Source organism: Convolutriloba macropyga, chromosome 7 (assembly GCF_964194025.1).
Source record: "Convolutriloba macropyga chromosome 7, txConMacr16.3, whole genome shotgun sequence".
Classification (NCBI taxonomy): Eukaryota; Metazoa; Xenacoelomorpha; order Acoela; family Convolutidae; genus Convolutriloba; species Convolutriloba macropyga.
The window spans coordinates 30899094-30912606 of record NC_134474.1 but is presented as its reverse complement, the minus strand read 5'-3'; the positions used below and the strand labels follow the sequence as shown (position 1 = coordinate 30912606).

General features: G+C 40.3%; 2 protein-coding genes across 2 annotated transcripts in view; both read left to right on the top strand.

Moving 5' to 3' along the window:
- The window catches only part of LOC142342778 (transmembrane protein 65-like), a 205615-nt gene that overhangs the window by 150530 nt on the left and 41572 nt on the right, over window positions 1–13513 (top strand). The gene's annotated exons all lie outside the window — the stretch shown is intronic.
- LOC142343009 (uncharacterized) lies at window positions 2759–5023 on the top strand. Its single transcript, XM_075394691.1, has one exon. It carries the CDS (start codon window positions 2759–2761, stop codon window positions 5021–5023), a length of 2265 nt encoding a protein of 754 aa, XP_075250806.1.

The following is a 13513-nucleotide window of genomic DNA, read 5'->3' as shown; positions in this document are numbered from 1 at the left end:
ACCAAGAGTGCCCCCCAAGGTCACAAAAAGGCCCCCCAACGTCGCTCAAAGGCCCCCCCAAGGACACCAAAAGTGTCCCAAAGGTCACCCAGAGTGCCCCCTAAGGTCACACAAAGTGCCCAAAGGTCACCCGAAGTGCCCCCAAAGGTCACACAAAGTTCCCCAAAGGTCAACCAGAGTGCCCCCCATGGTCACAAAAAGGCCCTCAACGTCGCCCAGAGTCCCCCCCCCCCAAGGTCACCGGAAGTGCCCCAAAGGTCACCCAGAGTGCCCCAAGGTCACCAAAAAGTGCCCACAAAGGTCACACAAAGTGCCCAAAAGGTCACCAAGATTACCCCCCAAGGGCAAAAGGGCCCCCGAAAGTCACCCAAAATACCAACTAAGATCACCCAAAGCACCCCAAAGGTCACCCAGAGTCCACTTAGGGCCATCCAAAGCTCTTCAAAGAGCCCACGAGTTCACTCAAGTTGATCTCACTCAACCCTCGAAGAAACGCAAGGTGCCCTCCAAGCTCACCCCAAAATTCGCCACAAAATTATCCGTGTATCCACCAACGTCATCCAAATTGACATATATCAACCCCCTAAGGTCAGCAATTTATCCCCTTAAGCCCCCAATAACATCCTAGATTATTGGATTAAGAATTCTAAATTGACGAACTTACCCCTCAAACAGACCAAAACATATAAAGAGCAACAAAAATGAAGACAACACTAACAAAGAAATCAAAATTCGGAAATAGCAAGCAAAGCATAAATAGCACTGTCAAGTTTTTCCACCCACGCTTTAAAAACGCGCAACTGCTTGAGAGTGAAATAAGGAGGCAAATATCAGACAATCTTGATTCAGAAATAGTTTCTCAGACGTTTCAGGAATTCATCCGAAATGTCGAACAAACAGAAAAAATCGTGGAGGTAATGGCCCAGTCCGAAAGCAGTCAAGTCTTGGAACTTCTTGAAGAGGTAGAGAAGCTAACTACAATGAAAATTGAAATAATGCAAATTGTCAAGCAACACGAAATTTCGATGAGAAAAGAAACCTCCAGAGCAAGTAGCAGATCATCACTTAGAAGTCGAATGTCAGCTCTTTCAAGCACTTCGAGGAAAAATCAGCAAAAAACCACTGGAAGCAGGCATGTTGACAACCAAAACAACACACTCCTTTCTTCGAAAGACACTGCTGAATCCTCAGGAGGAACGAAAATCCAAACCAAAGAAACTGAAACAACAACAACAACGATTGGCAAATACAATTTGCGGAACAGAAGCATACCAAAATTGGGCGCATGCACGGGTGGAGAAGCAGATTTTGACCCACAAACAGCTCTCCCAAGTCAGAACGTCATTTCACTAGAAGATGAATCTGATAACAACGATGTAAATCATCTAGACGGATCTGGTGATCATAATTGGACAACCGAAAATCCCATTTCCATTGTTCCTAATAACCTAAGAAACAACGACGTGCAGCCCAACTACACACGAAACCCTGAGGGAATATACTTGCCTTCTAGGCAGAAAATGCTACAAACTAAGACGCAGAATTGTCTGAATAGTCAGCAACAACGAAAATCCTATAACATATTCCGTCAAAAGACACCAGAACCTTGTCTCCTACCGAAAGAGGGCCGTGGAATCACAGAGGTGGTGGCGAGCTTACAAGAAAGTCAAAACGTTGCATGCCAATTAAGAGAACTCTCAACAATATCACACGCCAATAGCAATGCAAATCCTCAACAAATCGGTTCAACCCAACTTTCTACATCAATCCCATTATCAACTCCTGATATAAATCAGCATTGTAGCTATTTGCAACCAATCGGCAGCCTCAGCAGCAACCAGGGTTTTTCAATTATGAACCCCGAAGCAAATGGTCCTTTAATTCATCATCGCGTTGCGCAAAACATCCTTCCTGCGCAAAGCCATACACATTTTCAACCGAGCCACAGCACACAGCATCTCACAAAGTGGAAGGAAAAAGACTCGCTCAACTCACTTAGCGTCGTAAATAATTGGCCTGAAAGTCTTGGCCAAAACCACCAAAAGGCCTCAATAAACCAAAATTACTGCCAAGAGGGTTTCGTACCCCCTGCAACTCAGCAGATGATACATCCACCAGGCCTCCATCAGCAACTGCCAACGACACGTGAACAATATGTTCAACCTAATAACTGTACAAACCGTCAACAACCCTCTTCGGAAAATGTAAATGGTCACCAACATCCAATCCACAATGGAAATAATGCTAATCAGCAAACTGCGCGTCCACAATACTCCGACAGCTATCATCATCAGCCATTCTTTCGAAACAACTATCGCTCAGTGAAGCTGCCAGACATACGAATACAAAAGTTCGACGGAGACCCACTGAAGTGGAATGAATGGTCCTGCATGTTTTCCTCAGCTATTCATCAAAACCGTGACATCACTGACAATGAAAGAATGAGCTCCTGCAAACATTGGTGGTTGGACCAGCAAGAGAAGCCATTTCGGGATATCTCTTTAAACCCGGATTCTATCATGATGCCTTATCGGAACTTGAAAGACGCTTTGGAAATCCTCAACGCGCTGTCGCCGCCCTCACCAAAGAACTCGAACTGTGGCAGAGACCACAAGCAAGCGATCACGCAACATTGATAAGCTACGCTTCTTTCTTGAGAAAACTAGTCCAGACATTTAATGCACATGGTTTTTACGCAGACTTGAATTCTACCTAATTAGTCCGGATCGCCCGAGATAAGCTACCATGGTCATTGAAAATGAAATGGAGTGAACACCTAGTCGACAATGGAAGGCCATTTCCAGGATTGGAAGACCTCTCGATGTGGATGGATAAACAGGCCAGAGCCTGTGAACATCTACAGGACAACAGCCTTTCCAGCAACGAAACGAACAATGGAAATCACGACAAGAACGACCGCAATAGAGGTAAATTTAACCATAAATCTGATTTCAGGCACAAAGAAAGAAACGGAAACCAAAAATTTAGCCAATCGGGCTACAACAAGAACCACCACAACCAAAACCCGAACAATAATAACCCGAACGCAAACGAACATCATCACATCAACGCTAACAGAGCAAAAACATTTGAAAGCAACAACAGTAGTTTTGTTCACAAACCATTCAATCCAAAGAAACACGAGTCTCAACAAAACAGAAGTACAAACTGTTCGGTCGATCAAGGAGACCATTACATAGGGAAGTGTCCAAAATTTCTGCAAATGTCACCGTCTGGACGTAATGCTGAAGTCAAGAAGAATTTTCTTTGCTACAATTGTCTTAGCTCAACCCATAACGCAAAAACATGTCCATCGAAAGTTTCCTGCAGACATTGTTCAGGGAAACACCACTCAATGCTACATGACAACAAATACGTCTCACAGCAAAAAACAAACGCTACTCAACACGAATTACCACTATGCGAGTCCTTTGACGAGATCAGCAAAGAAACGAAATCACCAAACTACACGCCAGTTTTCCCTCGAAAAATTAGAAATCAGCTTCCAATGGTTCCCATTAAACTTTACGGTCCCAACGAAACATGCGAATGTTATGCTTTACTTGACAGCTGCAGCACGATATCTTATGTTTGCGATCCCATGGTAACCAAACTCAATGCAGCACGAACGAGCCTAGAATCAACTCTGATCGTTTCGACAGCCTTTGGTGATTCCTCAATGGAAGCCAAACTTGTACAACTTGATATTGGACCCTTTAACAGCAACAAACCACTGTTTCGCTTGAATTACGTTTATTCAATTAACAATTGGCCTTTTGATGATGCCCCCGTTTCAGAACTGAATGATGTTTGCAGGAAACATCCCCATTTGCAACACATCAGTTTTCCCCAACTGGAAAACAATCGCATCCAAGTATTACTTGGAATTGACGCAAAACAGTACATCCTCGAAAGAGAGTTTTTACAGGGACCCAAAAACACGCCATTTGCAATCAGAGATCTGTTAGGCTGGACTATAACTGGTCCAATCAAATTCGGCCATGAGGAACAACAAAGAACCAACTTCCTTTCTCTTAGCTATGAAGCATTCGACAGAGAATTGACGCTCACAACAAATGAAGATCCTCTGGCAGATTATATAGCCAGCTTCTGGAAGATAGGTTCATCGGGAACGGAAAATGAAAATGAATGGCCTTTGTCAAAAGATGACACCAGAGCACTTAAAATACTGAATGATACAGTGCGTCACACAGGCGAGAGGTACGAGATCGGTCTGCTCTGGAAAGAAAAAGTAAATTTGGAGAACAACTATACTGTAGCCAAGGCACAAATTCAAAGCCTCGAAAAGAAACTAAGCAAAGATCAGCTGCTGAAAGAGATGTATCAGAAGACACTCGATACAGACATCGATAAGGGATATGTCAAGCCAGTTATTTTCTCCAGCATCGCCCCTAGCCGCGTATGGTACCTACCACATCACCCATTCACCAACCCCAATAAGCCTGGAAAGGTACGGCGACTTTCAAATGCTGCATCTGTTTTTAAAGGGAATTCTCTGAACAGTAACCTTTTGACAGGCCCAGACCTGATCAACAATCTGGTTGGTCTCCTGCTTCGTTTCAGAGAAAATCCAGTTGCAGTCAGCGCCGATAATGAGGCGATGTTTATGCAAGTAGGTATAATTGAGAAAGACCAGCCTTCAATGAGATTTCTCTGGCCCACCAATCACAGTGTGAAGCAATTCCAGTACACCCGTCTCATTTTTGGCGCTCGATGCTCACCATCAACAGCTATTTTTGTCCTCCAGAAAAAGGCAGCAGATTTTGCGCCGAACCAAACGATTCAAAATCTTGTTAAAAATAGTTTTTACATGGACGATTTTGTACATTCCTTCGAAACGGTGGAGATTGCACAAGAAGCCGCAGTGTCGCTGAAGAAAACCCTCATGAGAGCCGGCTTTAACTTGACAAAGTTTGTCTCCAATGAGCAAACAGCCATAGACAATGTCAGCGATGGTGAAGAAAATAGCGAGGATTGTCACCGCGTACTTGGTGTTCAATGAAATAAATCAACTGACAAACTTTTCCATCAGAAACCGTCAAAATTTGAAACCAACGCAGAGAATTACACTGTTCGAAAACTACTATCTCTAATCGCATGCCTTTTTGACCCATTTGGGATTATAGCGCCCGTAATCATTACTCTGAAAATTATACTACAAGAGATATGGAAAGAAGGTATAGCATGGGATGACAGCCTGCCAAAGAAGAAGATTAAATCAATTCAAACATGGATAGACAATAACATGTGCTCTCCCCCAATTGAAATCCCTCGCTGCCTATCACTAGACGTAGCGACCAGAAAAGCCTATGAACTACACGTTTTTACGGATGTTTCTCAACTAGCCTATGGTGCCGTTGCCTATGCCCGAATTATCTCTGAAAACGGCGTATCTTGTAGTTTCCTAATGAGCAAAGCCAAAGTTGCTCCAATCAAGCAGCTAAGTATCCCAAAACTCGAACTTCAAGCCGCCGTCCTTGGAACCCGTTTAGCTCACTTCATCAAGAAACACCATACTATAGAGTTCAAAGATACCACATTTTGGTGTGACAGCATGGCTGTCCTGGCTTGGATCAAAAACTCAGAAAAACTTAAAGTTTTCGTGGGCAACCGAGTAAGCGAAATTCAAAGTCAATCGCCAACCAGCAGCTGGAGACATATCAGTGGGAAAAGCAGTCCAGCCGATCACGTTTCTCGAGGTATTCTTCCTGCTGACATTAAAGAGCATTGGCTAAGCCCACCAGCAATTTTTATCAAACCGAAAGAAAGCTGAAGCACTTTTCTCAACACCGAGATGACAAACACCACAATGGCGCGACAAACATTTCAACCAGCGCATGCAGCAAAAAATTTCTCAAAATGGACGAAGTTGCTAAAAGCAACAGCCCAAGTGTTTCGGTTCATCGAAATCTTGCGAACTAAATCCAAAAGAGCACTCAACATCAACGATGTCGAAAACGCCAGGAACCACCTTATTCAAGTATCTCAGCAGAATTCATTCGGTCCCTCAATCGCTCTCTTGAATAAAAACAAGAATTTGCCATCAAAAGACAAACTTCTGCCACTCTCACTCTTTCTGAAGGATAATATTTTAAGAGTTGGTGGCAGAACAAAGAGAAGTACTTTGGGATATAACACAAAGCATCCAATTGTCCTTAACGCAAAGGAATCAATCGCCCGACTTTTCCTGGGGAAGTGCCATGAAATCTGCATGCACTTTGGAACAGAGTATGTCAAAAACTTTGTACAGCAAAGTTACTATGTTTTTGGCCTAAGAGACTCCTTACGCAGCATTTCATACAAGTGCTTTGAATGTAGACGTTTTAAAGGACAAGGTCTTCAGCCACCTATGGCAGATCTGCCTGATGCCCGATTTTCAGAAATCGAATCACCCGTAACCTTCACGAATGTAGGACTTGATTATATTGGGCCCTTCACCGTTATTCAAAGAGGCAAAGAAGAGAAGGCCTATATCTGTCTTTTCAACTGCTTAGTGACTCGAGCAGTACACTTGGAAGTGACAGAAGATCTGACAACATCAGCTTGTATGACAGCCATCCGCAGATTCATTGCTCGACGGGGACAACCACGGCTCTTACTCAGTGATAACGGAAGCAACTTCCTGGGAGCCAGAAAACAAATCAGAAGACAAAATCTGCAGTTGGACCACGACTTTATCAAGAACAACTTGTTGAACCAGTCAGTTGACTGGCGCCTCAACCCTCCATCTGCTCCTCACTTTGGAGGCGTGTGGGAGAGGCTCGTACAGATAGTAAAACGAGCTCTTCTTCTGAACTTGGGTTCTGCCAAATTGACTTGGGACGTCTTCACAACCATTGTCGCAGAAGCAGAATGCTTAGTTAATGCACGCCCCTTGACCCACGTCAGAAGCGACAACGAAGACGAAGATCCACTAACCCCAAATCATTTCCTTATTGGTCGAATTTTCCCTAACATACCAGCCTGTGTGTTCAATGAGAACCCTTCACTGAAGACGAAAAGTTGGACGCAAATCAGACAACGATTGGAAGCAATATGGAAGAAGCTGGTCCGAGAATACTTGCCTACCCTGAACACCCGAAGGAAGTGGACCAACCCAGAATCAAAGCTTGAAGTCAACGATATTGTTTGGGTACTGGAAGAGTGGACTCCCAGAGGAATTTGGCCCCTAGGACGCGTGACAAGGACGTTCACCGGCCCCGACCAAACTGCTAGATCTTGTGAAGTAAAAACCACTCTAGGTCTTCTAACCCGCCCAGCTGTGAGATTAGCACATGTTTTCCCGAAACCAATCCAACCAGGTTAGGTAAGGCAGGCCCCGAGAATGTTATCGACATCGATAATCTTCTTATTGATTGGCGCTAATTATTTTACCGCAAAATTGTCATAATCCTTGTAAACTAACAAACATTGATTCATAACACAAGAAATTTGAAACCAAAGGGGCACGTGACAACAATGTAATTAAGGTAATTTTGAGGACTAAGGTTTTGAAACATCAAAGAACAGAGTAGAAAAATCCGAAAGAAGGCAAGTCGACGCCCCCCAACCGAGCACCAAACGATCCCCCCAGGAGGCATCGACATTGTCAACCTGAGACAATTTAGTAATTCTTGGGGATAAGAAAAAAATTGAAAGCAAGGCCTGACAGGAGAGCTCAAATCAGACAACATCCCACTCAAGGATTTGATCAACGGAAAACTGAATTTGACACCCACAACTCTTTGAATCCAATCCAGACCATTATTTTAACTTCCGACTGTTAGATACAAATCCTATCGACCCCTCTATAATTGAAAAACCTCAGCGCAACGGCAATTAAAAAAACAACTCTGCCTTGACCAGACTCTGAGATATTGCTATACGTTCAAACGGTCTAAATCTGATGCTCTCAAAAATGAGGCAATACACCTAATAAAAGACAAAAGTGCATCATATTGCCTCCATCTCAATTAGCTCAACATGTCGCTCAACCTTTATACAAAGCCCTGTTTGACCAACTTTAAGGTAGCGCTTAATTGCAGTCTCAAAAAAGGCAGCGAGGTCCTATTGCAGTGGTAATATATGTGTCATATAATAGAGCACATGATTTCTTAATTAACAATTTTAAATTAGTTCGATTTGTGCAAATTAAGATTAACCCTTCAATTTTTAATTGTTTCAGGCGCTAAATCAATTGTTTACTTAATGTTAACATCCCGCTCTGTGCTATACTGATCATAATTTGTTTATGTATCATAGAAACCAAAGTTTCTTTCTCTTAAGTTTTGCTTTTCAAGATAAAACTCCTTCTCAAATCTTAGTGAGAAAAGCCAATTTTATTTCGTCAGGCGAATCCATCACAAAAATTTCTCTCGCATTCTTGCGTCTCAAAATCGATAAAAAATCTTCATCACATACGAGATGGCTCAGCGAGCAAACAAAAAAATGAACACCATTGGGAATTGATAGTTTTTGGGATAAAAGGTTGGAAAAAGTGGAGGAGGCAGTACAAGCTCATTCTACTAGCCAAAGATAATAGCACTTGAAACTATACATGACAAGACAAAAAATGATCTTCTGACCAGTGCGAAAGCTAACGAAAAGCAAGAAAGACGCAACTAAAGATGGAAACTATAGTAGGAAACCTTGGGTAACGGCGCAAAAAACAGTCTCACTATTGTATCTAATTATCGTGAAGACGTACATTCAACTGTGAGAATTCGCATACTCTAGTTGATAGTTTCACTGCTCTAGAAGTCTGTAATCGTGTCTGTAATGTTTTCTTGATTATAAAACAACTAAAGGGGAAATTGTAAGGATTTCTATGATATGATGAAAAAAGTGGCATAAAATAGTGATTGTAAGAACATGGGAGATTGATTAAAGAGATTGATTGGGACGTCTTCATGACGCCACAAAATTTGATGCGGTGAAATTTTGTAAGAAATGCGGTGAATTTTGTAAGAAATGCGGTGAAATATTTATTTCCACCGCATTCACCGCAATCACCGCAATTCTCAAAAAAATTCACCACATTCACCGCATTTCTTACAAAAATTTAACCAAAAACCTCGACCCGGGATCTAAAGAAATTTTTTACCATGGAAATTTTTTACCATGGAATTTATTTCTCTGCCATAGTGTAAAACTAAATGGTTTAAAAACTACCATGAAGTGAAAACTAAATATTCTTCCACCACAGTGTAGTGAATCAAACTTTACACTGCTAAATATTGCAACATTAGAATTAAAATTTGCGGGATGACAGGTACCTACCGTTTTAAAGCAGGATTTTGTTTTAGAGACATGACACCCAAAATTCAGAAAGCAATGGCTTACAGCTTAATTCGACTAAAAACATCATGTTGTTCTTTGGATGATCTCTCGATTTTGGATAAAGACTCGGAAAAAGATCACTTAAATTATGCTTTTGCATGTCTTAAACGATTACATGATGACAATTTTTGGATTAACCTTCGCAATGATCACTTTGCTGAGTCAAGAAGTGACTGGCTAGACTACCTTTTTACAAACTGAGCCTGGAAAGCAAGACCTCAGCTATTTTGTCACTTGAGCCGCCAGGTCCGTTCAGTTCTTAGCTCCGTTCAAATTACAAGTAACGTTCCCCCAAAATCTGGCTCGAATTGGTCACGCAATGCGCCCTCTTCCAAATAAAGCGAAAAAATTAAGAAAACAATTACCGAAATTTAAAAAGAACTGTGGAATCTCATGGAGGACGAACTCATACGTCCCGGCAACTTCACATTTGATAGACATGTTTTCCTATTTAAAAATAATTAATGAGGAAAAAGTAGAAGAATTGCTTGGTATAGTGAAAGAACAGGCAAAGAAATGACATTGGTCCGAGATGTCCTCATAAAACATCTGATTGACACAGAGATACAAAAAGAAAACTAAATAGAGACAACAAAACTTCGGAAATCACTTGCTTTAGAGATCAAAATGGAACTTGGGAATTAAATGCAACAACAAAGTGGAATCCAAAATAACACACTGATGCCAACTGGCAAGCTTGCTGTCAACTGTCAGTCAGTTACTCGCCCTAGAGACTAAACTTCGAAGAACTTTTCTAACACCTCCGAAGAACTTTTCTAACCGTGTCATCTAAGTAAAAAACTGTGGACCTAATTAGAGCCTTGGCCATACAAAAAGCGTATCGCTCGATGGAAACAATAATTGCAGATTTTCCAACCATTTTGAAAACGCGTGTTTAAAACCCCGACGACAGCAAATTGACAGCCATAAAGAATAACGAAAAATGAGCTTGAGGATCAGATTCTACCAAAAAAACTCAGTCGATGTTGTAAAAACAGTATCATACAATAATTTATTTGAATCAAATACAAGTATGGTGACTGTAATATACGACAGTGTGGAAAACATCAAAACATAAACGCGCCGTTTGATATTGCGAAGTAGCAATAACACTACTAGTCGACTCTGGGAGTATTTGCAGTATTTTGAATGAGTCACTCGCATTGCAAGTAATGATCATCTCATCTCACGTTGTCTGGCTCAAAACCAACCAACCACAGAAACATATTCAGGCATCAACCAATCCGCATCCAAAGGAAAACATGTACCACATTTTCAGTAATGTTTGGAACATATAGGAAGCTGAAATCAGCCTGGTGTAACATTATTCCTAAACACTTGATTGCTGGAGACCTCTTCCTTAGATTGAGCTTAGCTTTGGCACGGTTTTCATAAATTTCCCATTCAAGCAAATCAATCAACAATATCACAGAACAGGTCCTCAGTCAAAATCAGCGTGTCAAAGGATTTTTCAAATCCTATTACCCCTATTGGAGATTGAAAGGCTCGCTTAGCGCGTTCAAAATTTTAAAATACTTTTCAAACGAAACATCAAAAAGACGCAGAATTCTAATCAAAACGCATGGGTCCAATGACGAAAAAGTAATAAAGAATTAGCAAAATGGTTTCACTAACAACCCATTGAAAAGTTGACAAGTTTCTCGGATGATAGTTTTATATCTCCAATCTGTGGGAGTTAGGGTAATAAAAGATATTCAAACCGGTTCTAGATTCTGAAGATGATATTGAAGTACATGGCAACAACAAAACCAAATACCAAAAACTGAAGCGTTAATCAATTCGCAATCACAACAAACTAGAGTTCAAAAAAATAACTATTTCTCTACCATAGATTAAAAGTAAGCATACAGCGAATTAAAATTAAACCTGTACTCAGCTAAAAGTTTCAATTCTTGAATATTATTGACGAGATGACCTGTACATACAATTTTACAACGCAATCTTATGGTCTCACATACAGCCGGCCGATTTCCAGAAAGCAATGAATTTTTACTCAATTGGACCGAAAAAATTCATATTGTTTTTCGAATGACATATTGATTGTAAGTGAACGATTTGAAGAAGATCACATAAATTATGTTTCAAATATTCAAATCAACCTTCCCAAAGGTCATTTTGCTAAGAAATGAGGTTATTGTCTAGAGTACCGTATTTAAAAAAAGTCATTTTGGCCCAAAATTGCAAACCTTCTGCTATTTGGTCACTTGAGTCGCCAAGAACACTTTAAAAGCTCAGTTCGGTTCTTGGCTCTGTTCAACCCGTGAACAAATTTATCCCCAACTTGGCTCAAATTTATCACCCAACGCGGCGCGCCCTCTTCTACATAAAGCAGAGAAGTTATGAAAAATTTTACGAAAATCAGGAATAGGACTGTGGAATTCCACGAAGGAGGATTTCATATGTTCCTGCAGCTTCAAAGTTGATAGACATGTTCTCCTGATTACAAATAATTAAAGAGGAAATTCTAGAAGATTTGAGTGTTATCTTGAAAGCACTGGCTGTACTTGAAAGTATGGCATTTTTGAGAACAAGGAAATGAATTGGTCCGGGATATCTTCATTAAAAATCTGATTGACTTAGAGATACAAAGAAAACATTAAATAAAGACTGTAGAATCTTTTTAAATCTAATTAGTGCCCTGACCATACAAAAGCCTTTTGCCTGATGAATACAATAAGTGAGTATTTTCTAATCGTTTTGCAAACGAATGCAGAAGACAACGACGACAATAAAATAACAGCCGGAAAACACTAACAACAGATCTGTCAATGCGATTGAAGATGACACTCCACCAGAAAACTCACTCAATAGTGTATCAACGGTATCATGCAATAAATTATATTAATCAAATACAACTATGGGAAAATAGCGATGAAAGTTCTAGTCAACACTGGAATCGTCTTCCAGACCCCATCCAGGGAAAAATTTGTACCACAACTTTCAGAAATGCTTGGAACAATTCGGAGGCGGAAACCACTCTGGTATCAAAATATTCATGAACTCTTCATTAGTAAGGACCTCTTTGACAAGTTAAGCTTAGATTTGGCACGGTTTTCGTCACTTCCCATTTCAAGTAAATCACTTAACAATATCATGGCACAAAATAATCTTGGCAAAGACTTTCACAAATCTTATTACCCACATTGAACGTTAAGAGACTCATTTAACACGTTCAAAAATAATTTTCAAACAAAACACCAAAAAAGGCAGAATTCTCATCTATTCGCAGAGCTCTAATAAAAAAAGTTAATAAAGAGTTAATGAAACTATTTCACGAAAAACACATAGAAACAGGTTTACAAGTTGATTGGATCAGAGTTTCATATCTACAATCGTGGTTACCAAAAAAGAGACAATTAAACTAGCGCTTGATTCTAAAATTTCTATGGAAACATAAAACCCAATTGTCAAACTTTGAAGCACTAATCGATTCCCAATCACAAGAAATTAGTGATCCGGCATCGCAAAAAACTGAATATTGCTTTACAATAGACTTAAAGAAAACGTTTACTGAATTAAATATAATCCTGCTCACAGATTGAGTTTATTATTATTATTATCATTTACGAGATGACCGCATACACTTTGAAAAATTAAATTTTATGGTCAAACATACATGTCGGCAATGGTTTTTTCCTTATCTGGACCGAAAAAATTCACAGTATTTTTGGAAGACAAGCGCATTGGAAATGCAATAGAAAACGGTCCCGGTAACCCGACAATCGAGACAATGAGAAACTTCGCGTTCCGGACTGGGAGCGGCCCTCGAGGCACCTTTTGAACTTACTATTGAAGAATGGAAACCTTTATCATCTGCATCTCGTTTTCTAAATTCTTGCGATAAAAAATGCAGCGTTAATAATGTAAAATTAGCTAGCGTAGTCTGGCTAACTGAAAATTTTAAAAACAATCTATACGAAAAAATTCACCGTAATAAGGGACTACAGCACTTTGATTTCCAAACTGAATGAACCTCCCTCCATCAAAATCACGTAAAAGCCGGCTTACAAACCGGATGGACTGATTAATATCAAACTAAATTTCATATGACAACGTGCCATGTACAAAATGGACATGAAAATTGACATTTAAAATGCTATGCGAGATATGGACGTTTGCAATGTACAAATAATTCTTCCTGAAACGTGGGAAC

Excerpts from the sequence above, each read along its gene's own strand:
- LOC142343009 (XM_075394691.1), top strand. The coding sequence starts at position 2,759 with ATGAAATGGAGTGAACACCTAGTCGACAATGGAAGGCCATTTCCAGGA.